The sequence below is a fragment of the Oncorhynchus mykiss genome, chromosome 6 (assembly GCF_057628025.1).
Source record: "Oncorhynchus mykiss isolate SJ-2025 chromosome 6, ASM5762802v1, whole genome shotgun sequence".
NCBI lineage: Eukaryota > Metazoa > Chordata > Actinopteri > Salmoniformes > Salmonidae > Oncorhynchus > Oncorhynchus mykiss.
The window spans coordinates 29,972,657-29,996,957 of NC_143027.1; the positions used below are offsets into that span (position 1 = coordinate 29,972,657).

General features: G+C 41.4%; 2 protein-coding genes across 42 annotated transcripts in view; both read right to left on the reverse strand.

Moving 5' to 3' along the window:
- LOC110525694 (CAP-Gly domain-containing linker protein 1) overlaps window positions 1-12,024 on the reverse strand; it is a 48,883-nt gene extending 36,859 nt beyond the window's left edge. For 9 of the 41 annotated variants that reach the window (XM_090237515.1, XM_090237529.1, XM_090237506.1 and 6 more), the window contains exons 1-3: window positions 11,379-11,729; window positions 1,232-1,510; window positions 29-549 (exon numbers count right to left, since the gene is read on the reverse strand). In XM_090237515.1, coding sequence (XP_090093641.1) covers window positions 29-549; window positions 1,232-1,322 — 612 coding nt within the window. In that variant the 5' untranslated portion in view covers window positions 1,323-1,510; window positions 11,379-11,729. Of the gene's footprint in view, window positions 1-28; window positions 550-1,231; window positions 1,511-4,121; window positions 4,239-11,378 lie in introns of all 41 variants that reach the window. The other 32 variants (XM_090237528.1, XM_090237507.1, XM_090237533.1 and 29 more) reach the window with 11 other exon arrangements.
- Window positions 12,025-12,434: 410 nt separating this feature from the next.
- On the reverse strand, window positions 12,435-17,890 carry zcchc8 (zinc finger, CCHC domain containing 8). The gene is made up of 14 exons (XM_090237542.1): window positions 17,682-17,890; window positions 16,917-16,957; window positions 16,768-16,842; window positions 16,554-16,659; window positions 16,381-16,455; window positions 16,161-16,264; window positions 15,810-15,875; window positions 15,673-15,733; window positions 15,408-15,541; window positions 15,116-15,258; window positions 14,865-14,980; window positions 14,670-14,756; window positions 14,476-14,581; window positions 12,435-14,269 (listed from the first exon to the last, which is right to left on the reverse strand). Exons 1-14 carry the CDS (start codon window positions 17,847-17,849, stop codon window positions 13,377-13,379), a joined length of 2,175 nt encoding a protein of 724 aa, XP_090093668.1. The 5' UTR covers window positions 17,850-17,890; the 3' UTR covers window positions 12,435-13,376.
- Between the last annotated feature and the right edge of the window lie 6,411 nt (window positions 17,891-24,301).

Here is a 24,301-nt window from a genome sequence, read left to right on the forward strand (position 1 = left end):
TTCAAAGTGTTAATGAACTAAGCCATACCAAAACACGGTCTCCATTCTTCAGCTCCCTCTCCCCCTTCTTGACTGAGCCGGTGTCTGAGAGGTTGGAGATAGACTCGCTGTTTGTGCGTGCCAGGTTGGAGGCTGGAGTGGCGGGCATTGCAGTTGAGGCCTTCTTGACAGAGGGGGTGTGAGAGGCCAGGCTGGTGGTGGAGGGGGTGGGTGACCCAGCCCGGGATGGAGGTGCTGTCTGAGTACCGTTGGCCTCGCCCTCTGTGTAGGACAGCTTGGAGGGGCGAGTGAATATCCCCTTCAAGGGCTCACACTGGAAGTAGCGCACCCCTGCCACCGAGCCATCGTTCTTCCCAATGGGCTCATCCAACACAATGCCAGCCCACTGTCCTGGTGCAAACTGAGCATCCCCCAGGAACTGCACCACGCCAGGTTTGTTCCCATTCACCCACACCCGCTCCCCGACCTGGAAGTTCTCCCCGCCATCTTGCGTCCCCACTGCACCGCCACCTGGAGTGGACTTGTCGGCTGCGACTACTTTGGGTCCGGCTGCAGGGAAACGGGTGGAAAACATCCAATTACTGCCAGTGAGCCAACTTCACTGGGCTAACAGATCTAACATGAAGGAGTTAGCTCACAGAACATGACACATTTACCTTGTTATTCAATACTTTCAAACTCTTACCCCATAATGCCATATGTTATGTACCATCAACAATTACTGTTGCCTGATATTGTATATACAAATAAACTTGGTCAAATGTTAACAGCTGACCAATGTACAAATAATTGTTCATTGGATGACATCATTAGGTCACACTTCACAGTCACATTTTCACATGACCTCTGACTGTCAACGATTTGAAACAAAATAGCAGCACATTTCACACAGCAAGATAAAGAGCACTGTGTCTAAAGCCTCTAGTAGACTCACTTCACCCAATTTCTCCTGCTGAAAAATAGAGGTAATCCACCATATTGGAGAGATTTTAGGGGTAAATACTACAGCCTACGGATCCAAAATGGCCAGTGACTGATAAGGTCTACAGCATAAGGTCTACATCAAATCTAATCAGCAGATCCAGACTGATGAAGCAGTAAAGCCCCTTTTATTACAACCGTAAGCCGATTGATGACATCCAAGCCAGAGGTTAGGTGCTGTAGCTCCCACAGCCGGGAATGAGAAGCAGCCAGGCCATGTGAACCGCTGGTGCTGAGGAGGAGCTCTTACCAGTGGAAGGGGAGGTCTTGGTGGCTGGCGCCCCCGTCGGCCTGCCTATCTTGCTGGGTGCTTTGAGCCCGCTGGGCTTGGCTGTGCTCATGTTTCCTCTCTGTGTGCTGTGAAATCCACAGGGCCTTTCTGTCCGTCAGTGGGCGCCGGCTGACCCCAAACCATCGACGTAGTTGTGCTCAGCCGCTGAGATGACAATGCTCTCTGAGTAGTAGCACCAAAATAAATGAACCACAAATAAAAGACAGGAAAAAGGGGCGAGGGAGGGAAAAAAGGACCCTGTTAAGAGAAAGGAGATACATTAGTGCAACAAACAGCTTTGTACAGTATGCACTTTTTAAATATTAGCCTATTTACTTTGCATAATAGACTACTAATGATAATAAACCACATTAAAGGAAATGGGATGTTCAATAACCATAGACTACTTCAGTTAAATGGAAAGGAGGAAGGAGTGTTATTCCACTGGTCCATTTTGTACTTTTTTTTATTTTCAAGACACTGGCTTCTTACATTGATTTGTTCATTTAGTTCAACTTCAACATCATGGGTGGCACTGCCAAGGGTTATTGTTTACAATGGACTAATGGTGAGAATAGATGGGCTGAATGGTCTGTCCTCGACATGCAAATGATCTTATGTCAATGTAGGCAGTCTGTTGTCACAACAAGCAGAATCTCTCCCCCCGTCACAGTGAGTTCTATACTAAAAATACTCAGTCACAAGCCAGGCCACATTCTAGTGTCTCTGTGTCTGCATTTGTCACCACCATACGAAAACAAGTTCTCTCGCTTTCCCTTTCACTCTCTCACACATGCAAAGTCGATCAGTCTTCTGTATCAACGACCCCAGTACCATTCATTTGCACTCATATTCGATTTTTTGTTGTTGTTGTGAAAGACAGTGTGAGGCACCTGACCAGAGCATAAATCATCTTTCAACACCAGACATAAAGGCCCCAAGGCCCCTACTTGTCAGCCAGAGTACACTTATTTTTTTATTGTTGCTCAATACCTTGTTGTTCTACCCTCACTGCTTTACTAAGCAGTTCTTAAAAATGGGCCCATTACATTCATTTAAAACACAAATGACATCTTTCTAAATTCCTCACATTCCCACCACTAGTGCTCTGCTGTGTTAATGTGTGTTTGCCAGAGTCTTGGGCCCTCCCTCTTCACCATAAACTGTAGAGTTTGTGTGAAGAGGGAGGGATTAGTGCATAAACATAAAGGAGTAGGGTGTTTAGCAGCCCTCCTACAGGACAGACTACTTTAGCTAATAGCTAAAGATGCTACAAGGGTCTAGCCTACCCGTTACTACCGGACTGACAATGAAAGAGTGACCTTGCCATAATCCAGAAATGTTTGTGTTGTCTTTTAAAGATTTCTCAATAAGGATAGATAACACTACAATTAGGATACTATTCATGTGAGAAATAGCATTAATAATGTAGTAACTGACGAAGCCGTTGGCCCAGAGGTGGCAACGTGTGGTACTGAAGGTAGGTCAGACTGAATTTTATTGATAGTCTGCTAAGACTTGCACCGAGTTAGGAACTCCAAAGCCTTGAAATAATGCCTGTGGTTAAGAGACAGAGCAGCAAGTGGACAGCAAGGCTAGGGCAGTGAGCCTCCAGCCTGCACATATCACTTTACCACCTTACCCCTGGAGGTCAACCACACACTACTGCAGTACTGCTGCTATGGCAACACAAACTATGCACTATTATTGTAGTAGGAGGTATGTGGTCCAACAGAATGTCATCCAATAGGAACCCATTTTCTACACAACCGTTCTACATCTGGCGTACTGTTTAGGCTATAAGGTGAGGCAACATCAGTAATGGAATAGTTCAACTTCCTACATCCATTTCCCTGACTATTATGCTGCCAGCCCTCTGAGTGAGAGCATCTAACATTATCAAGTCACCTTGCATAACGGAAAACTGCTAACTAAAATAATTAAAAATAGATCTTGCAGCTAAGTCACAGACACAAAAGCCTAGATCTATCGAGCACTCTCTCTCACACAAACACACATCTGCCTGAATGCCAAAATAGATCTCTCAGCAGCACAGAATAAAGGGTGAATCAGCAGCATTGACCCAGTTTCCCTGCAGCCCTCCAGTTTTCGCTCTCTGTGTCTTTGAATGGCACTGATTTGTGCCCCGAGGTCAGGAGGATGAGCACAGGCCCTCAAGGAAAAAAAAATCACCGAAATTATTGATATCTTTGTGGCAGCGAATAATGAGAGGATACATAGAAAGAGTAGAGGGGTCTATCTATTGTTGTGCCTGTTCTATTTAAGATAGTGAACTTATCTGTTCTACTCTATAACAAATTAAAAAAGAGCCACTTTACGCCAAATGTCTAGGCCGACATTTTCAAAGCTGTAACAGTATTAAACAAGAACAACCTCCCCAAAAACATGACTACATCTCGTACATTGCGTCGCAAACTTCTTATGTCTTGAATCTATAGAAAATGCTAAAGTCAACTTGCTTTCCCAAATAGACCAGCAATTTCTAGACTTGAAACCTGAGCCTTACATTTAGAAACTGTGGACATCTTGTGCCTATGAAAGTGATAGAATGTTCTCAGCTTTCAGTTTATCGGTGTAGTCAGCTGGTAATGGCAGGCCTAATCCTTTGCTCCTGACTCCCACTCTAATCTCTAGTTAGGAAGGCAGCCAAACACCAATGTTCTGTCAATGCAGGTTTTGGGTAATTCGCATATCCTAGTGATGAACATGCAAAATGACATGGTACTATGGAAAAGTTACCATACCAACTTCTTAAACTAGGTTACTAGTCAGGGTATTTTCATTAAAATAATTCCCATCCAGGTTAATTTAAATGAATTAACTTTGATTTGTTTAAATTTAAACTTACTTTCAAACCAGGATCATTTGCTGAAGCGCTTGTTTGACCCACTTCCTGTAGTGTGCAGACATTTTGTATTTCAGTGTCTCATTACATGTTTCTTATGGCACTGGGTTCACATGCCACCTGCAGAAAGTAAGCACTTATTAAGAATTTACACAATGAACTCCACCAGTGCATGCTGTAAATTTAGGAGATATCAAAAAATCAGATTGAATGGTGGACCAGCAAGCTATTGTACTTCCAAATAGTTTTTCAATGAAGACGGCACTGTAAAAATAAACATAACCTTGGTGCTCTGTTCGGATACATGACATGGGTGGGGACTGGAAGAGGACGTGTTCTGTAAATCAAATGTACTTCTGAAACTGATTTGAGGGCCCAAAACATAGAGATAATCAAGTTCCATGTATGATTACTTGTTGCAGGAGCTTATCTACAGCATATCTGGCTTAGCTAAACCATGCACAGTAGGGAAGCATCGCTCTGACAGTTAGTTCGTTCTCTGAATGCAGGAAAAAGGCAATGGACCTTGCATTTTTCACTGTACAATATACTTTTGCTGACATCAGTAGTGAAAAAGCCTCACTAAATGACACCTAATTTGCTTATTATGAATAATTGCAATGTACTGTACCCTCCACTTCCCCATTCCCTTCATGAAGGGCAAAAAGAGTAATTAACTTTCTCAGAGAAATGGATGCACTTGGAAACAGTTATGTTATAATTAAGTCTGATTTGATAGAGCAGTCTGACTGAGCAGCAGCAGGCCTGTAATCATTCATTCAAACAGCACTTTCATGCGTTTTGCCAGCAGCTCTTCGCAAGCACAGCGCTGTTTATGACTTCAAGCCTATCAGCCTAATGGCTGGTGTAACCAATGTGAAATGGCTAGCTAGTTAGCTGGGTGTGCGCTAATACCGTTTCAAACGTCACTCGCTTTTAGATTTGGAGTAGTTATTCCCCTTGCGCTGCAAGGGCCGCAGCTTTTGTGGAGCGATGGTTAACGATGCTTCGAGTGTGGCTGTTGTCTATGTGTTCCTGGTTCGAGCCCAGGTAGGGGCAAGGAGGAGGACGGAAGCTATACTGTTACACTGGCAATACTATAGTGCCTATAAGAACATCCAATAGTCAAAGGTACATGAAATAAAAATGGTATAGAGAGAAATAGTCCTATAAATACTAACTACAACCTAAAACCCCTTACCTTGGAATATTGAAGTCTCATGTTAAAAGGAACCACCAGCTTTCATATGTTCTCATGTTCTGAGCAAGGAACTGAAACGTTAGCTTTTTACATGGCACATATTACTTTCTTCTCCAACGCTTTGTTTTTGCATTACTTAAACCAAATTGAACAGGTTTCATTATTTGAGGCTAAATTTATGTTATATATATATATATATATATATATATATATATGCTTTTTTTTTTTCTTCAATCGGCCGATTAATCGGTATTTACTTTTTTGTTCCTCCGATAATCGGTATCGGCGTTGAAAAATCATAAATCGGTCGACCTCTAATATAGTCTGAATGCATGTTTTATTGACCCATCTCCATCCGGCTTTCAGGGGTCACTTAATTTTTTAAATTGTAAAGATAGGCTGTTTTACAACACTGCAGCTGCAATAAAATAAAAACTATCACTCGAATATCGTTGGTTTAAATCAGTGCACCACTCTCGCAGTCTTTCTCTCCATCAATTCCATTCAAATAGATAATCCGGTTCTTGATTGAGATGTCCTAGCCTACCTCTTTCAGGTATACGTTCAATGCAGTATTAGCCTTATATTTAGGTAATTAATGATGGGTTATGCATAATAAGCTAACTTATAGCCTCCGTCTCTTGCACAATACGCACGCACCTGAGCTCCGCTGGTGTTGCTCCTTAGCTCTTGGAGTCCCATGTAGGAAAAGATAGAACAGCTTGCTGGACATTTTATTTTGCATTTCTTATATCAATATAGTATTTGATGTGGTACGCAAGCTCTTGTTTTCTGAATGTTAAATACAGCAGCCAATAGAAATCACAGGTACTGTCATTGGCTGCCACCTTTCCAACAAGTCAGTTCGTCAAATTTCTGCCCTGCTAGAGCTGCCCTGGTCAATTGTAAGTGCTGTTATTGTGAAGTGCAAATGTCAAGGAGCAACAACGGCTCAGCCGCTAAGTGATAGGCCACACAAGCTCACAGAATGGAACCGCCAAGTGCAAAAGGACGTAAAAATTGTCTGTCCTCGGTTGCAACACTCCCTACCGAGTTCCAAACTGCCTCTGGAAGCAACGTCAGCGCAAGAACTGTTCGTCGGGAACTTCATGGCCGAGCAGCCATATACCAGACTAATATCACCATGTGCAATTCCAAGCATCGGCTGGAGTGGTGTAAAGAGAGCGAGCAGTGCAAACGCGTTGTCTGGAGTGATGAATCACCCTTCACCATCTGTCAGTCCGACGGAAGATTGTGGGTTTGGCAGATACATAGTGCCAACTGTAGTGTTTGGTGGAGGAGGAATAATGCTCTGGGGCTGTTTTTCATGGTTCAGGCTAGGCCCCTTAGTTCCAGTAAACAGAAATCTTAACGCTACAGCATACAATGACATTCCAGACGATTTCTGTGCTTTCAACTTTGTGGCAACAGTTTGGGGATTGCCCTTTCTTTTTTCAGCATGACAATGACCCCGTGAGCACAGCGAGGTCAATACAAAAATATTTTGTTGAGATCTGTGTGGAAGAACTTGACTGGCCTGCACAAAGCCCTGACTTCAACCCCATCGAACACCTTCTGGATTTAATGGAAAGTCAACTGCAAGCCAGGTCTAATCACCCAACATCACTAATGCCCTTGTGGTTGAATGGAAGCAAGTCCCCACAGAAATGTTCCAACATCTAGTGGAAAGCCTTTCCCAGGCTGTTATTGCAGGACCAACTCCACATGAATGCCGATGATTTTGGAATGAGATGTTCGACGAGCAGTTGTCCACATACTTTTGGTCATGTTGTGTATTAGTCAGCCTATTAATTATACAAATAGGCCCTATTATATTTCAAAATGAAAATCAAATTTGCTAGCCTATACTTGTAACTTTGTAGGCTGCATGTGCTGCACCATAATCCCATGTTCTCTGCTTTAACATGGTTTGAATGATGTACGTAATTCCAGTCCATATTATACAATACAGCACAGCAATAGAATTTACATTAAAAAAAGATTAGCCTACAGGAACTAGTTTCATTTATTTACCCAAGAGAGCATAGAGTTGTGTAATGTGCAGTAGCCTATATCATATATGTATTGGATAACGGCATGGTCATTTGGACTGGGGATCCTTAAAATGTCTTTAACGTATGGCTCATCAGCATCAGGTAGCGTCAGTCTTACATTTTCGATCAAAGCTCTTATCAAATCCAGACATAGGCCTATTTATATGCTTTATGATGCTTTGAATGACACTTCCGGTTTCAGCGGGAAATACCAGGTTACCACGGAGAAAATATATTTATATCTGTGCCAGGGAACATAGTCCAACTTTTCTCTGCATTAGATGCACCACAATAGCAATGCAATTGGCTCTCTCATCAACCTTTTACTACGCAAGCCATTCTTCCCATCATTGTCTCAATGGAAATGCCAGTGTTGCTAGTGTATTGCTGCAGATTCCTGGCCGATTTCCTTCGTAATAAAAGACCAAGAATATAATTAGGCCTATAATGGAAAGAAAGAATATCAGGGCAAATAACCTAATATTTTCTTTGTAACTATAACTTGTTACAATGCTATAACCATGTTAGTACTACTATATTCTGTGGGGTGCTGTAACAAACACGAAGCTGTGGGAAACTAAAGTGCAGAAAAAACAATGTGCCCTATATGCTTTGTGTGGTTAACAATCGCATGCTGAAAAAGAGATTCAGGGACATGCAGGGACACTCAGCATGGGACTTAAGGCTCTTGGTCTAAAAGACAGCTATTGAATAGCACTTGACTAGTCTTGACTCGTGCACCAGCCAGTGGGCAGGCTTAGCTTAAAGAAGAGCCTTGGCACCTGCCACATCTCTTGAAGAGCCTGCCCGAGCGAGTGGCTATAATCACAAACAATGGAAGGAGCTGAGCTGTGTGCCATCTGCACTCTCATAGGTTTTCTTGGTAATTTGCCCAATCATAAGGCCTACTATGTCCCTGTCCTCCCTCAAATCGCTTCCCAATATTGTACACTGTTCGACTGTAGAAAGTGTGAACAACACATCATACATTTGAATCAAACACACCCCTGCTGCCCCCCACCACATATTGAGTGCACTAAAGACATGCTCCAGCTCTTCTCTTTGAGGAAACATCTACTGGGGTCATTATATAGCCACCTTAGTGATGGCAGCAGAAGGTGTGCGGAGCACAGACACTTCATTAGCTGTTAACAAAAAGGCAGGATCCTGCAACCCCCAATACCTATACCTCCCCACTTACAACCTTCGATAGGCCAACACGAACACAACCAGCCTGGTTCAGCACTTGTCTTCTAGAGCTAGAGTTGAGTTAGGCCTAATGCCCCCTCCCCCCCCCCCAAAAAAAAAAAAAACACATGTAAAGTTGTTTTCATGGCTTGGTTGTAAAATAGGCTCATTAGACACATTTTTCCTCCAGCATTGCCTGTACTTTAAAAAAGCCTAAACTTTAGGACATTCAAGAAGCATTGTCAGGTTTACTTGTAATACCAAATAACTGTTATTTTTTAAGTGCCAGTTTCATCATAGCAGGCATAGAAATCGTGCATATTAAATCATAAACAATAGCCTAATCAGACAGCTCAGTTTGGGATCGACTAAATTCTGAAACATCAGTAGTACAGTGAGCAAAGCAGGAGTTTAAGACAGCGAGCACTTTCTTGGATCAAAAGATTAAACAAATATGAGATCAAATAATCCTGGCTGGTTTGTTTTAACATTTAGCAGATTCATGTGAAAACAATTCAACTGTAAACGAATTGCTTGTATGTTATGTTATGTTATTGTTTGTTGGTTTTGCTGTAAATCAGAGACGGTAGTCAAACACCAGACTCAATGCCATAGATATTATTCAATAATAAATGGTCAGCTAACTGGCACACTTTCTGTTACTTATCTTGCTCTAGTTTAGCAATTAAAATGAGCTTTCAGAGCAAATACCAAAGTGTCCTCACTTCTTGAGCATCTCAGGTGCCCAATAAGTGAGGAAACCAGGTTAACTGTTGGCAACCTAAAACCTGGCTGAGCTCTTTTACCCTGAGTATATAAAGGGCCTGGCTGCCTCTGCAGAGTACAGCTCTGGGGGCTGAGAGCAGGGTATCAGGATCCACCACCGAGCCTGGCACAGGACACAGAGGAATGTACGGTCAAATAAACCTTGGTCGGTGCACCTGCTTCTGTTACCGGTGGAGGCCAAACCTCTGTCGTTCTGCCCAAGCAAGGCAGTAACCCACTGTTAACCGGGCGCCGAAGACATGGATGTTGATTAAGGCAGCCCCCCGCACCTCTGATTCAGAGGGGTTGGGTTAAATGTGGAAGACTAATTTCAGTTGAATACATTCAGTTGGACAACTGACTCGGTATCCCCCCCTTTCCCTATATATAGCAAACCCCTGAGGTGCCTTATTGCTAACCAAAGTAATTAGAACACTAAATATAAATGTTTTTTCAAACCTGTGGTATACGGTCTCATATATCAGCATTCAGAGCTTGAAACACAAAGTTACTAATATTGCATAGATAATCTACTATTATGTATTTATTTATTTATGCAGTGTGCACTGACCAAAACACAGGAATAATTATCACTGTGAATCAATGTAATGTTTATTTGTGTGTGAATTAATCCCATAAGTAAGGGATGGGTCGCCAACTGGCGAGTTGACACAAAAATGTAAATGTAATTCATTCATTCATAGAATAGATTACCTTGACCTGAGTTTAGGTACAAAGTATCAAGTGATTTTAATCACTACCATGGTAGAATATTTTACTCCACTACATTCCTAAAGAAAATAATGTACTTTTTTACTCTATACACTTTCACTGACATCCAAATATACTCGTTACATTTTGATTGCTTAGCAGGCCAGTAGTGGTCCAATTCGTATCAAGAGACCATCCCTGGTCATCCCCACTGCCTCTCATGCTTAGTTTGTAAATTATGTCTGAGTGTTGGGTGTGACCCTGACTATCCATAAATCAAAACTAAAAAATAATGTCATCAGGTTTGCTTAATGTAAGGAATTGAAATGAGTTATACTTTCATTTTTTATTTTGATACTTAAGTATATTTGAGCAATTTACTTTTGATACTTAAGTATATTCAAAACCAAATAATTTGACTTACTCAAGTAGTAATTTACTGGGTGACTTTCACTTTAGTAATTTTCTATTAAGGTATCTTTACTTTTACTCAAGTATGACATTGGGTACTTTGTCCACCACCGAATAGCATTTCCTTGAAGTTTGCTTGCAAGGTATAAATAAGCAAGCTGACAAGAGACAAATGGTTCGTTGAGTTTGAGTTGTTCTTCATGATCGTCCATTCGAAAGGTTCCCTGGGAGATTTCCCACGTGTCATAGTCCCACTGACGCATTGCCATTTCAGTGTATTGTTTTCGGTGTGGTCGATGAGGTGGCACATCTGGACATCGTTTGACAGTACCTTCGAAAAGTGCTATGATGCGAACTTCAAGAAAACTCGATTGGGCTAACAATCTAAATGTATTGAAACACTTGCTAGTAGATCGTCTTGCAAAAAAACTACACAAGCGAGTTAGCTAACATTAGTAGCTATACTCAGCCAGGCCTGTGCCTGCCAACTCAGCTTGCTAGATACGATACTAAATTATCATTCCACTTGAGAAAAGTGATTAGACTAATGACACATTTTCCAGTCTCTGCTCGCAGCCAGGCTATCGTGAAGTTTAGAGAAGAAAATTGACAAATACACGGCGTTCCGAAAAAGTTAGCTACCCAGTTGCTACGTTTTCATACTATTTTAGCTTTCCTAAACCACGCAAACATAGCACACTGACAATGGGTTGCCATTGACGTTACTAAGGAAACTAACGTTAACGTTAGCTAGTTCTACTGTTAGACGGAATCACAGGTCCGAACGCCGAATCGTACTGCAATGTCACCGCTGACGGACAACCGGTATTGAACTAGCGATTATGATCTCCGGTAAAAATAAATCTAAATCACGTCTTCTGTTAACATATAATCTCCAAATCAAAACATGCTGAAAATGTGGTTAGTTACCGGTTGTTAGCTAGCTAACCTTGAAGGCCCAGGTAGTAGTGGCTGGCTTGGTTTCTTCTACCTCCAGTAGGCTAAACGATGTAGCCGTGAGCTAAGATGGGGCTTAGCAACTCCCTTTTCCTCCGTGGGTTGTTGTGGGCTCATTGACCTGGCTGAGGGCCCGCCCGGTTAACCATGACGCTAACGTGAGATAGCGGATGCAAGTCTCTTCCTTACCTGTGGCACTCTCGTATGAACCGTTTCTTTGACGAAAAGCTAGATAGAAACAATCCCACAGACACTGCTGAGTTGTCTCCCCAACCGAAGCCTTCTGTTTTGAGTCCGACCGAGGTGCTGATTGAGTGATACAATGACGTAAAATGGTCTCGCCCCTTTAGACAGTAAAAAAAAAAAAGTATCTAATACTGGACCACAAATTGAACAATAAGTTACCAGAATTGTTATCCGAACACGCAATAGGTTATAAGATCCATTTGCTATATATATATATATATCTATATATATATCATTTTAAACAAGCTACTAAACTTGCATTATTATTGCTCGTCTGTCAAAACGAAAAATCATTTATACACTTTGATTAGGACCATTTGCTCGGATTAACATTTTTTGAGCATGCAATTTGTCAAATATTTTTCAAAAAAAATCCATATAGGCAAACGGTTATCACCCAAATACAGTTGCTCGTTTCCCTGTACTGATTTTGAAACCCTGTGTGGAACTTGCTTCCTTTTACCGTTTAAATTCTGGTAAGAGTTGGGTCCTTTTCTAATAACGTACTTATCACATGGTTTGACTGGAGAGAACAGTTGTACAATTTCACCATCCAAACAGATACGTAACAGACCAATAATTGCTTCTATAAAGGCTATATTAGTGCAGGGCTGGCAGTCAAGAAATGTGACATCGCTTTAGACCAGTACATTACTAGATCTAATTTTGGCCATTCTACACCAAGCACCATCAGGGCACGACCCTTAAAAACCAGCCCTCCAAATGGTTTATAATCTTGAACACTATTTAAAAACAGAAACATGAGAAATTCATACTGCAAGCAGCCTTCCCACATACTGTGTACGTTTAATTCAGACATTCAGTGGCAAAACTACAATGACAGTCCAATTTAGAATAACAAAAACAAACCATTGACCCCTAAGTAAAAAGTAGGCCGATCTCCTTTGACACTCTTCTCCTCTAGACAAGTTGCTCTTAGTCAAATTTAATATGGTTACCTGAAAATGTCCAATTAGGTTTTGCTGCTCTCTAGTGCCATTATGTAGTAGCAATAACCAGATGCTGAACCAAGTCTATGACGCTGACGAAAAGACTTACAATGGTTGTTACTTTTTTGAATAAACGTGCGATATTAAGCAGAGCCATATTGTTGTAGTGATATTCTGAATTAAGACACCGACTTCCTGTGTCAAAATAAAATTAAAATAATCGAGTTAAAAATCACCTCAACAATCCAATCAAGTTTCAAATGAACTTAAAAATCGAGATGAATATGTCCTTATTTGATAGGAGTAGCCAATGGGAGGCTACTTTAACCATGAGAAGAGGAGAGGCGCCTAGACTGCAAAGAGTCATAGAAAAATGATCAATCGATGGTAAAAACAGAAGAGGAAAAACATTTTATAAAATCGTATCTTTACACCTAAAAGAGCAATATGGATGTTGTCATTGCTACAAAAATGATTTTATGTGAATGGAAAAAAAGACACGCCAAAACTGGCTTATGAGGTTTCCTTAAAGAAAAACTATTCCATGAAAACCTTGCGGTCTTCATAGACCACAGCTAACTCATACGCATAAAATACATTCATTTTGGTACAAAAAAAATAAACCATTAAAAATAAGTTTGAATGACAGGTCACCAAACTGTTCAGCTCCAACTTTTGTGGCACACTTAAAGAAAAGTGTATGAAAACCACAGATTTGTTAAAAAATAAGTGTTTATGCAAAAGAATCCCTGGATTTTAATTCAAGCCAGTCTTTTCACTTTTTTTTCGCCATATTTCGAGGGGAACCTTTCAGCAAGTCTCGGATTCGAAGGTATGTCCCGGTGGCCTCAGCAACCTCTGTGAATTCTGGCGTGTCCTCAAAGGGAATAATGCCATGTGCGAACCTACTCCGGTGAGGCACGGCTGTTACCTTCCCCACAGAGTCAGACAGATCTCCCTCGACAGCATCCTGATCTGAGGGGTCTGGCTGACGGCTCTCTTGGACTGGTGTTTGAAGCAAGCTGGGCCTCTGTGCAAGCACATTGCCTCTATCTGCAGCAGCTTCAGGACTCATAGGGCTCTCCTCTTGGACTGGTGTTTTCAGCAAGCTGCTCTCATCTTCAACCACCTTGCTTTTATCTTCAACATCATCCTGACATTTGCTAGAAGATGGATCAACACTGATCTGCTCATCACTGTTGTGGCTGGAAACCTCCACAGATCCCTCCTTTTCTTCATCTTCAGCATCACCTTCCTCCATTTCAGTTTCAGTGTCGACTTGGGCAGGTGTGGAGACGCTGGGCGAGCTGGGGAGGGGTGTTCCAACAGCTGGTGTCTCAGAGTCACTGTTGGTGGTGGTATCAGCATTTTCCAATGCAGCCCAGATCAGCCTCTGCTGCTCCTCCAGCTCCTCCAGTGTCAGCTCTTCCTCCTCCCCACCTACAGACTCCTCACCCACTCCCACAGTGCGTCCCCGTAGAGCCGGTGAACCATTAGTGGGTGTGGGGGGAGGTGTTCCCTTAGGAAGAGGGGGTGGAGTGGGAGTGGCTGGTGGTGTACCATGAGGTAAGGGAGGTGGTGAACCAAAGGATGGCGAGTCAGGGGGCAGCGGGGGCTGGAACTGGAAGCTGTCTGAGCTCCGGTGGCGGCGGGGTGTAGTATCCTGGTCTGGAAACAGACACTGACAAGCATTATGCACTGCTAGAGCAGGGAGGCCATTGCACACATACAACATAAGTTACTTTTGTTTTCTGCAAACAGACAGACCGACCGACCACCCAGTCATGACAGTGAAAAGCAGAATTATCTGCTGGTTGCAATAGAGTAATTAGTTATACATTGTATTCAGACACCTGGAATAATAACACCGCTACCTGAATCAACATCCATATCTGAACTCCTGGCATCAGATCTCCTTTTTTTCGTCTGCTGGGGAGTTGATTCGGATTCATGCAGTCTCTTATTGCAGTTGGCACCAGGCTATTGGCAAAATATATTAATTTATAGTGTGCACACATACAGTGGACAAACAATTTATTAAAATGTAGAATAGGAGAATTGTAGTTACCATTGGAAAATTGTTGGACAGATAGTCAGCAAAATTCTGCTTCATATGGTTATGCTGTATTGGAATAGAGCCATATAGCCTGTAGTCCTAAAAGTCAGGGGGAAAATGTTGTTTGTAAAGGTCTACAAGTGGTGGCAAAGATCGGTACGCTTGTACCCTAATGATGGCCAGCAAACTGATTTCAAGAAGACTTACATCCTTCACACTAGGTGGTGCAGATATATTGAAGCCTGGGAAATCTACTAGCTTGGAAACATCATAGGAAATACTTTGTCCATGGTCGACCTCTGTTAGTTCTCCATCTTTTGACACTATAAAGGGTGAACACAGTTTAAATACATAGCAGCCCAATATTAATGAAGAATCAGGAAAGATCAGTGATTCAACAAAAACTGCAAGGCAAGTGTTTAGTAAAGTGGTTATGGTCTCTCCGGGTGAAATCTTACCCTTCCCATCATATAGCGTGAGACCTGAGTTCTCCATCTCTGCCTCCTTAAGCCAGCCAGGTGGGTAGCCTAACCGCCTCATGCGGTAGATGTGAGGGGGTAGAGTGTTCATTTCAACTCCCAGTGCAGACATCAGCTCCTCACTGATCAATGCCAGAAACACAAGCAACGGGTAACAGATTTGTGATACCAAAAACCCTGGTTCTACAACTTCACTTAGACCTTGCAATAACTGAAAACAAATGAGTTTCTTCTTGTGTCAGTGCCTTCAGACATTTCAAATGTGCCTTGCCTCATGATTCCAGGTTTGTATCTGGCAAATCGCTCCTCCAGTTCCTCAGCATGGTAACGCTGATTGCTCAAGTTGCCCTGGTTACCCTGAGAAAACTCCTTCCGCTTCTCATTGATTCTGGCCATGTCCTTTGGCTAAGAGGAAACGAACAGAGCTGTTGATCACGTGTCAAACCTGGTTTTAAGCTCTTCTGTCTGCCCATGGTAAGTAAACAACTTTCATGTTATAAGATGCATATTAAAGTCAAATGATATTCAAGACTTACCTGAGGACAGTCTCGCAGTTGATGACCATCCAACCCACAGTTGAAACAACAAGGCTTAGGTCTGTAGTATAGGCACAAAAGCAACAATAAAATGTACAGATATTTCCTGCATAAAAAAAACAAAATCTCTGCTATACCTTTTCTCTTTCATCTGTACTTCCTGTCCATCTAAGGCGATGACCTGGCTGAAGACCTGCTGATATCTTCGCAACAATTAAGGAACTCAATTAAATGATGCAACTGTAGTTTCAACGTGCGTAACAAAACACAGCACACTTTTCTACTCATATACCGACTACCACGTGCATTAATACACACAATGAAAGATAGAAAAGATAATGGTTCAAAAAGTGAGATTTCTTTTCAGTTGATGTTATCCAACAATGAAAGCTGGATTCTACACCGAAATGTGTCGTTTTAGAAAAAAATAAGTGACTGAAGGACACAGGGCTGTCCACAGAGAGCAGAGCAAGCAGTGTTGAGGATACTTTGGAACCTCCCATCCTTCTGTCTGCTGGGGGTTATCATTAAGCAGGGGCTGCCCAAGTTTGTCCACACAGAAACTGGTGAAATAAAGGACACTTCCCACCATCTGTGAAAAAGAGACACACAAATATATCCAGACAAACAAATGCAAATGGTACATTTCACAAGACATGCAGGGGACAGACACCTAGATTGTCATTAAAAAAAATAAAGTACACCCACACTGAAGGCCTCCTTAATCTTTTTGATGCCACAGGTCTTGGTCTTCTGATCTTCTTCCATAATGAAACTTGAAGACTGCATGTGGAAGGAAACAGATGTGAAATATTTTCCATGTAAAACATATTTTCTTCTTTGAAACTTGAGCAAGACCATCTCCAAATCCAAAAATGTACCTGAGGGTTGACATTGCTGGAGGGATTTCCTTTTTCAACTTCTCCATGCAGCTGATGTTTCTGAACAATACTACAGATGGAGTCTTCAATTTCTTGACGGCATTGCCTGGGAAAAGAAGATTAACAGTTCACATGTTAACGCCCATAGACATAGAAATAAAGTTACAAAATCATTGGAGAAATTGACTAAGAAACCAACAAAAAAAAATCCTACTTTGAGATGCTATTATTTGCGAAAAGGATCTGTAGAAGAGGCCCATCAATCTTGATGTTTTCAACATTAATGCCACTGGAAGAAAAATATTTGAATGAGGACATTACACACAGGTTATGCCTGTAGTGAGTAGCGCATCAATAACTTACCTTGGCCTTGTCAAAACTTTCAATTTTCTCTTCAACTCTTGATGTGGACAATAGGTTAAAGAAAAATAATACTGAGGCATTTTTGATCAAAACAACAAATCAAGTACGTTCAACCAATCTGCTAGTTTGTTTGGAAAATATTATTCAGTTTTAACCACAAACTATTTATAATTGGATGAATTGAAAGTGAATCTACTTCTATTATTGTACATAAACTATGCAGTGTTTATTCAAGAGAGTGACTAAATTTAACAGTTTTAGGCTGACGTTATCATTCCCCCCACCAGATTTGGGAGTTACTAGCCGATTAAACTCAACTCCACGATTAACGATGTGTTAGATGTCACATAAAATTAAGGTTTTGTTATGTGTAATTGCAGATTATTCTTGCGGTCCTGAAATCTGTAGTTTTTGATCAAATTAAGTTATGTGATGTCGGAGCTCCAGTCCACCCACACTAATTGCCGCTCAAATCCATCGTAAATCGTTGAGTTTATTCGGCTAGGGAGTTAGCGTATTAGTCTTCTGTCTAGCTATTTGGCAAGTCGTAGTAAAACGTCGATTTTTTTTGCATGGGTTCTAGCTAGTATGTTTTTTAGCTGCAATGACTAAATAGTTTGCAAGCTAGTGAGATGAAATGCTGTCAAGAGGCACGTCCAACCAGTGACTGGTTGAGCGGTGAAATAAAGATGTCTCGTTGGCTAGCTAAAGTTAGGCCACAGACATGGTGGCTAGCTAGCACCCGCTAGCTTCTCACACAAGGATATTCTCTTCTATTAGACTCCGGATTGTCTCCTCACACTCCTCCAATCTTTCACTGAGCTCAGAGCCTTCCTCTCCACCCTCCTCAGTGAACCGAATGTGAGTAGCAACAGGCATACTCTCTTCCAATTGTTCAAAGAGCTCACAGTCACCAAAATCAAACTCCGCCATCTTCACTCTGTTGTTGCTGGCCAGAGTTCAGAGGTCAACACTTAATCACGCAAGAGCGTTGATTGGTTGTTTTATGCCACATGTTCAAGGGCCACCATAAAAACAGATATTTGGATATAGTGACCACGTTTACATGCTCAGTTTTAGGGATAGTAGCTCATATCCCGCTTAAGGTCGTATTCGGGATAAACTGTTTACATGCACCTGTGTTATCCTACTTACCTAAGTATCCCTGTACCCATGAATAAACAGAATATTCCTAATTTAAATTCATATGGGTTAAATGGAAAAATAACTGAAATATGGACACTGACTGTAGGCCTATACATTTTCACATGTAGCGTAATATAATATTAACTGCAGTAAAATGATACAACACATGTTAATTTTGTCTAGGGAACATGAGTGGAGAAATATGTTATCTTTCTTTCAGCATCTCTTGAGAAAATGTGAATGCGTGTCTGTCATATCGTTGACACTTGTTATGCAAGCAGACAGTATTTCAACCACATACAATATGCACCCAAGACCAACTGAAGTCATCAGAAACGTGTTTCATTGTTTTCTCAGCTTTTCATTTCCTTAAAACTGGTCAAACGGATGACATTTTGCACAATACCAATATTTCCAGTGTTTTGGGGTTTTCTCCCCCGTCCCTAAAGGAAACAGACAACTTTACAGGTGTTAACTGAACTGAACTAAAATATAAAGAAATGTAAATTGTTGGTCCCATGTTTCATCAGCTGAAATAAAAGATCCCAGACCTTTTCCATCTGCACAAATTATTTTTATTTTTTTCAAATTGTGCACAAATTTGTTCACATCCCTGTTAGTGAGCATTTCTCCTTTGCCAAGATAATCCATCCACCTGAAAGGTGTGGCATATCCAGAAGCTGATTAAACAGCATGATCATTACACAGGTGCACCTGAGGACAATAAAAGGCCACTCTAAAATGTGCAGTTTTGTCACACAACACAATGCCACAGATGTCTCAAGTTTTGAGGGAGCGTGCAATTGACATGCTGACTGCAGGAATGTCCACCAGAGCTGTTGCCAGATAATTGAATGTTAATTTCTCTACGATTAGCCACTTCCAAAGTTGTTTAGAGAATCTGGGAGTAAATCCAACAGGCCACACAATCGCAGACCACGTGTAACCACGGCAGCCCAGGACCTCCACATTAGGCTTCTTCACCTGTGGGATAATGTGAGACCAGCCACCCTGAGAGTTGATGAAACTGTGGGTTTGCACAACTGAAGAACTTCTGAACAAACTGTCAGAAACCGTCTCAGGGAAGCTCATCTGCGTAATTGTCGTCCTCACCAGGGTCTTGACCTGACTGCAGTTCGGCGTCATAACCGACTTCATTGGGCAGGTGCTCACCTTCAATGGCCACTGGCACGCTGGAGAAGAGTGTGCTCTTCACAGATGAATCCGAGTTCAACTGTTCCAGGCAGATGTCATGGGCAATCATAAGCTACGGACAGCGAACACAATTCCATTGTATCGATGTGAATTTGAATGCACAGAAGTACCGTGACGAGATCCTGAGGCCCATTGTCGTGTCCTTCATCCGCCGCCATCACCTCATGTTTCAGCATGATAAAGCATGGCCCCATGTCGCAAGAATCTTTACACAATTAATGGAAGCTGAAAATGTCCCAGTTCTTCCATGGCCTGCATACTCACCAGATATGTCACCCCTTGCGCATGTTTGGAATGGTCTGGATGGACGTGTAAGACAGCGTGTTCCAGTTCCCGACAATATCCAGCAACTTCACACAGCCATTGAAGAGGAGTGGGACAACATTCCACAGTCCAGAATCAACAGTCTGATGAACTCTATGCGAAGGAGATGTGTCGCGCTGCATGTGACAAATGGTGGTCACACCAGATACGGACTGCTTTTCTTATTCGCGCCCCTACCATTTTTTATATGTATCTGTGACCAACAGATGCCTATCTGTATTCCCAGTCATGTGAAATCCATAGATTAGGGCCTACTGAATTTATTTCAATTGAAAAATCTTTGACATTGTTGCATTTTGCGTTTATATTTTTGTTCAGTGTAGATTACTAATGCATTCATTCTATCATGTAAAACATTATTCTGGTGAGCACTACTTTATAGTCTTCTGGGGCAACAAGTTATAACAGAAGATAAGCTGCATGTATCAAACAGTTGACAAACAAATGGCCTACCAAATGTCAGAAACTATAATATGGCCTGGGACGGATAGCAATTTACTGGGGGGATGGGTGTTTTTTTATTGGGCACAGGGGAGGGTAGCATGTTGTTTTTCTACTGGTTTACATTCACTATTTGCAGGTTTTACTATATAATTTCTTTCTTCCTAGACACATTTCCTCATCTACTTATATCAAGGTGTTTTGGTACTTCCCTTATGCACTCCGCTTTTCCATGTGCTAACTTTTATCACTATAGTTTACCAGTCTAACAGTCTATCCAGCACTCCATCCACCATTCATAGTGACAATTGTGGTAGGTGGATCATTTGTCCAGATCTGCAATAGGCTAACTAGCAATCGTGCCACATATAAAAGCATTTAAAGCTGCATCAATTGTAATATGAATCCACAAGAACAAATAGGCAGCGGAGAGGCCAGGTGCATCATTGCGCATGAAAGAATATTGAAGACATGTGACAGACACCTCAAAAAGCTCCCCTATTGATGTTGTTAGGGACAATACAATTATCCTACCTAGACTAACATAGAATACCACAATGCAATGAATAATTGCATTTTATTGTTTTCAAGCGAGTACAAAATTCTACTCTAGGCTACATTGAAAATGTCATTTGAATAAGACAAAAATGTGGCCACATATGCTCCCAGCAGACCCAGTTATAAGGGAATTCTTAACACACACTCTGCCTCTTTTTCAATCCGAGCAGCTATTCTTTGCGCATTTGGAACCCAACACTTCAATATAGGCTAAATATTTATAATTTAACTTTGTATTACCTTTTATATGTGTCATAAACACATCCAGCCACCATGTTTTCATCTGATTAGGGTACTTAAAAAGTATCCTGTAGGCCTGAACACATTCATCCAAAATATACATTTCACCATTCTCAAAATTACTTGGCATTAACCAGGTTTCCATCCAACCTTTTTATGAGAGTAAAGTCAATTTGATGGAAACGCAATTCTGATGCACCAGGGTTCCCTTTAGCCAGTAGGTCTAATTGCCAGCTAATAGCCAGCTGTTAAAATTGTAGCTGGCCATATTGCCCATGATTGGCTTTGATGCAGCCACATGTAGGATACTGTGCCACTTCCTATTCAGATAGGATGTCATTTTTAAACATACATTTATTTATATGTTTTTATCATGATTGTATAGCATTGTCAGCCTATTTATTAATCAAAACCAGTTCTATAAATAGGCCTATGCAAACTTGTTTTATTTCATTCTGTTGAGACATTTTCATTGGCTAAATTACATTTGATCTGTCCTTTTAATTGTGTGCTCTCTTCGGCCAAATTAAGTTCCAACTGTAGATCCAACGCTGTGTTTGCCACAATATAATAGCCTGCTCATATTTTCCACCTTTCATTTAACTAGTAAGTCAGTTAAGAACAAATTCTTATTTACAATGACAGCCTAGCCCGGCCAAACCTTAACCCGGACGGTGCTGGGCTAATTGTGCGCCACCCTATGGAACTCCCAATCATGGCCGGTTGTATTACAGCCCGGAATCGGACCAGGGTCTGTAGTGACACCTCTAGCACTGAGATGCAGTGCCTTAGACCACTGAACCACTCGGGAGCCCCATAAAAACAATGGCTTGACTTACTTTTGATATTACCCTAATCAAGTTTAAAAACATTTGTTAAGGTTTGGTATGGTGTGGCTATTATTAAGCTTTAGCTACCGCAGGCCTATGACATGAAGGCAGTTCACACTGGCGCTCCAACTGACTCCGACAGTTGAACTTATCTTTATACAAAATATTCTGATTAAAAAATCACCTTCTGTAAGTCTATATCTGTATAGCAGACACACTAGCCATCTCACATAGAGAGAGAGATAGCGATATGCTGGTGGCATGCTGCGACACCGACATGCATTTCTTTATCTCTCTGGGGCTTGGCCTAAGCTTCTCTTCCTTTATATACAGTAGGCCATATATTTAGTTATTTGAATATCATACAGTGGACACAATGCCCTGATGCATTTAGTGATCAAATATCCGACAATGAAATATATATATATATATATATATAGCTATATAGTTTTCCATATGCTACACGTCTAAACCCAATGAATAGTGTTTTTATAATTTGTTATAGGTTGATTATAAGGACACATAAATGTGGCTGCTTTGGCCAAAATCCCAAGTCTATTGATGGCGCATCTGAATGCATATGGATGTCTGGTAAATTTCTCAAATGTCCAGTAAATTTCAATCTTCACCATCATGTTGTCAGGAGCCAAATTTTCCTAAAGGAAACTCTGAAATACACATATTGTTTTTATGCAGATGAAAACATATTTGCATGAACATCTGTCTCCAATTGGATGGAAACCTAGCTATAGACACTCTAAAGACTATGACAAGTGCACTAGTACAGTGGCACTTTGATTATGCCTGCACATCATTGTTAACCAGCAGCCCCAAGCATCTAAAGAATAGTCTAAAACTACAGATCAGCTAAACAAGCTTGCAAGAATTGTATTTAAACTCCCCCTCATACTCATCTGGAGGTAGAGTATTTTTTTCTGTATCTCTGTAATTTGTCTGTATCTATGTAATCAGACCAGAGAATCTTGTTTCTCATGGTCGGATAGTCTTTAGGTGCCTTTTGGCAAACTCCAAGCGGGCTGTCATGAGCCTTTCACTGAGGAGTGGCTTCCGTCTGGCCACTTTACCATAAAGGTCTGATTGGTGGAATGCTACAGAGTAGGTTGTCCTTCTGGAAGGTTCTCCCATCTCCACAGAGGAACTCTAGAGCACTGTCAGTGCATGGCAGCCTGCTTTAGGAAGAGTCTTGGTGGTTCCAAACTTCTTCCATTTAAGAATGATGGAGGTCACTGTGTTTTTGGGGACCTTCAATGCTGCAGACATTTTTTGGTACCCTTCCCTCGATCTGTGACTTGACACAATCCTGTCTCGGAGCTCTAAGGACAATTCCTTCGACCTCATGGCTTGGTTTTTGCTCTGACATGCACTGTCAACTGTGGGATCTTATATAGACAGGTGTGTGCCTTTTTAAATCATGTCCAATTAATTGAATCTACCACAGGTGGACTCCAATCAAGTTGTAGAAACATCTCAAGGATGATCAATGGAGACAAGATGCACCTGAGCTCAATTTCAAGTCACCACTGTGTGGTGAGTTTTCTGGCACTCGAGCTGCTGGGGCATCACCCAAGTGGGTGCTACAGAGTGGAAGAGGAAAAGTCCAGTGGCTGTAAGACTCAGTCTGGTCCCCAGACTTGCCCTCTGCTCATCTGCAGGCTCTATCACTTTCATTTACCATCCTCTGACCAGCCCCCTCTGCTCAAGCCATGAACGGACCCTCTCAATCTTCAGAGGAATTAGCATTCAAAGGCTTGGCCTCTATTGGTAGACCTGTCATGTCATATATATTGCTTGTTTGTTTTTTGCTCTTGAAGCGCTTCGAGAACTATTCAACTTTAGAAAACAGGAAATGGCAGAGCGATTTCTGCATAGTGCAACTTTAATATAGTTGGTTCACAGTTGGTTTTGCTATTTTAAGCTGCGGGTGATGATCGTATCTGGTGTGGATGGACAAAGTCAACATGCGTGGCCGGTGTTGACAGCATGTTTCGGTACACAGTGAGAGGACAAAGGATTGAAATCCCATCAGACTTTTCATACCAAATCCAAATTGGACAACTTTAAACACAGGATACAATGATCGAAATGAGCCTGTGCTGGTCTATGTTACACGGGCCTAGATTCCATCACTTCAGCGTTAACCCGTGATAACTGACAATTGCACTGCATATAATGTATTTTTTAAAATAAAAATAAAAAATACATTGTGTACAGATGTCTTTTCTGTTGTACCATACAAGCATAACACACTTCTTTAAGTGTCCCATACACCAATACAGAAACATTACCAAGCTGATATTTTCTATTTGATGTTATTACATTGTCACCATATTGTAACTATGTACATACAGAAGACTGTTTCATTCCAAACAACCAACAGCATCACCCCTGGAAGTTTTGGCTGATGGCATCTCATTTAATAATTACCCTGCTAACATTAAACATTTAGATTTGTTTTGCATATTGGTGCTATAAAACATAATTGTTTAAGTTGACACTGGACAATTTCAAAGTAAAGATAATTTGCTCCATCAAATAACCAGTGCTCTACATATAACCAGTGCTTTACATTCTCTCTATAGCATAAAATCTTACCCTTCCTTGTTTCCCTGC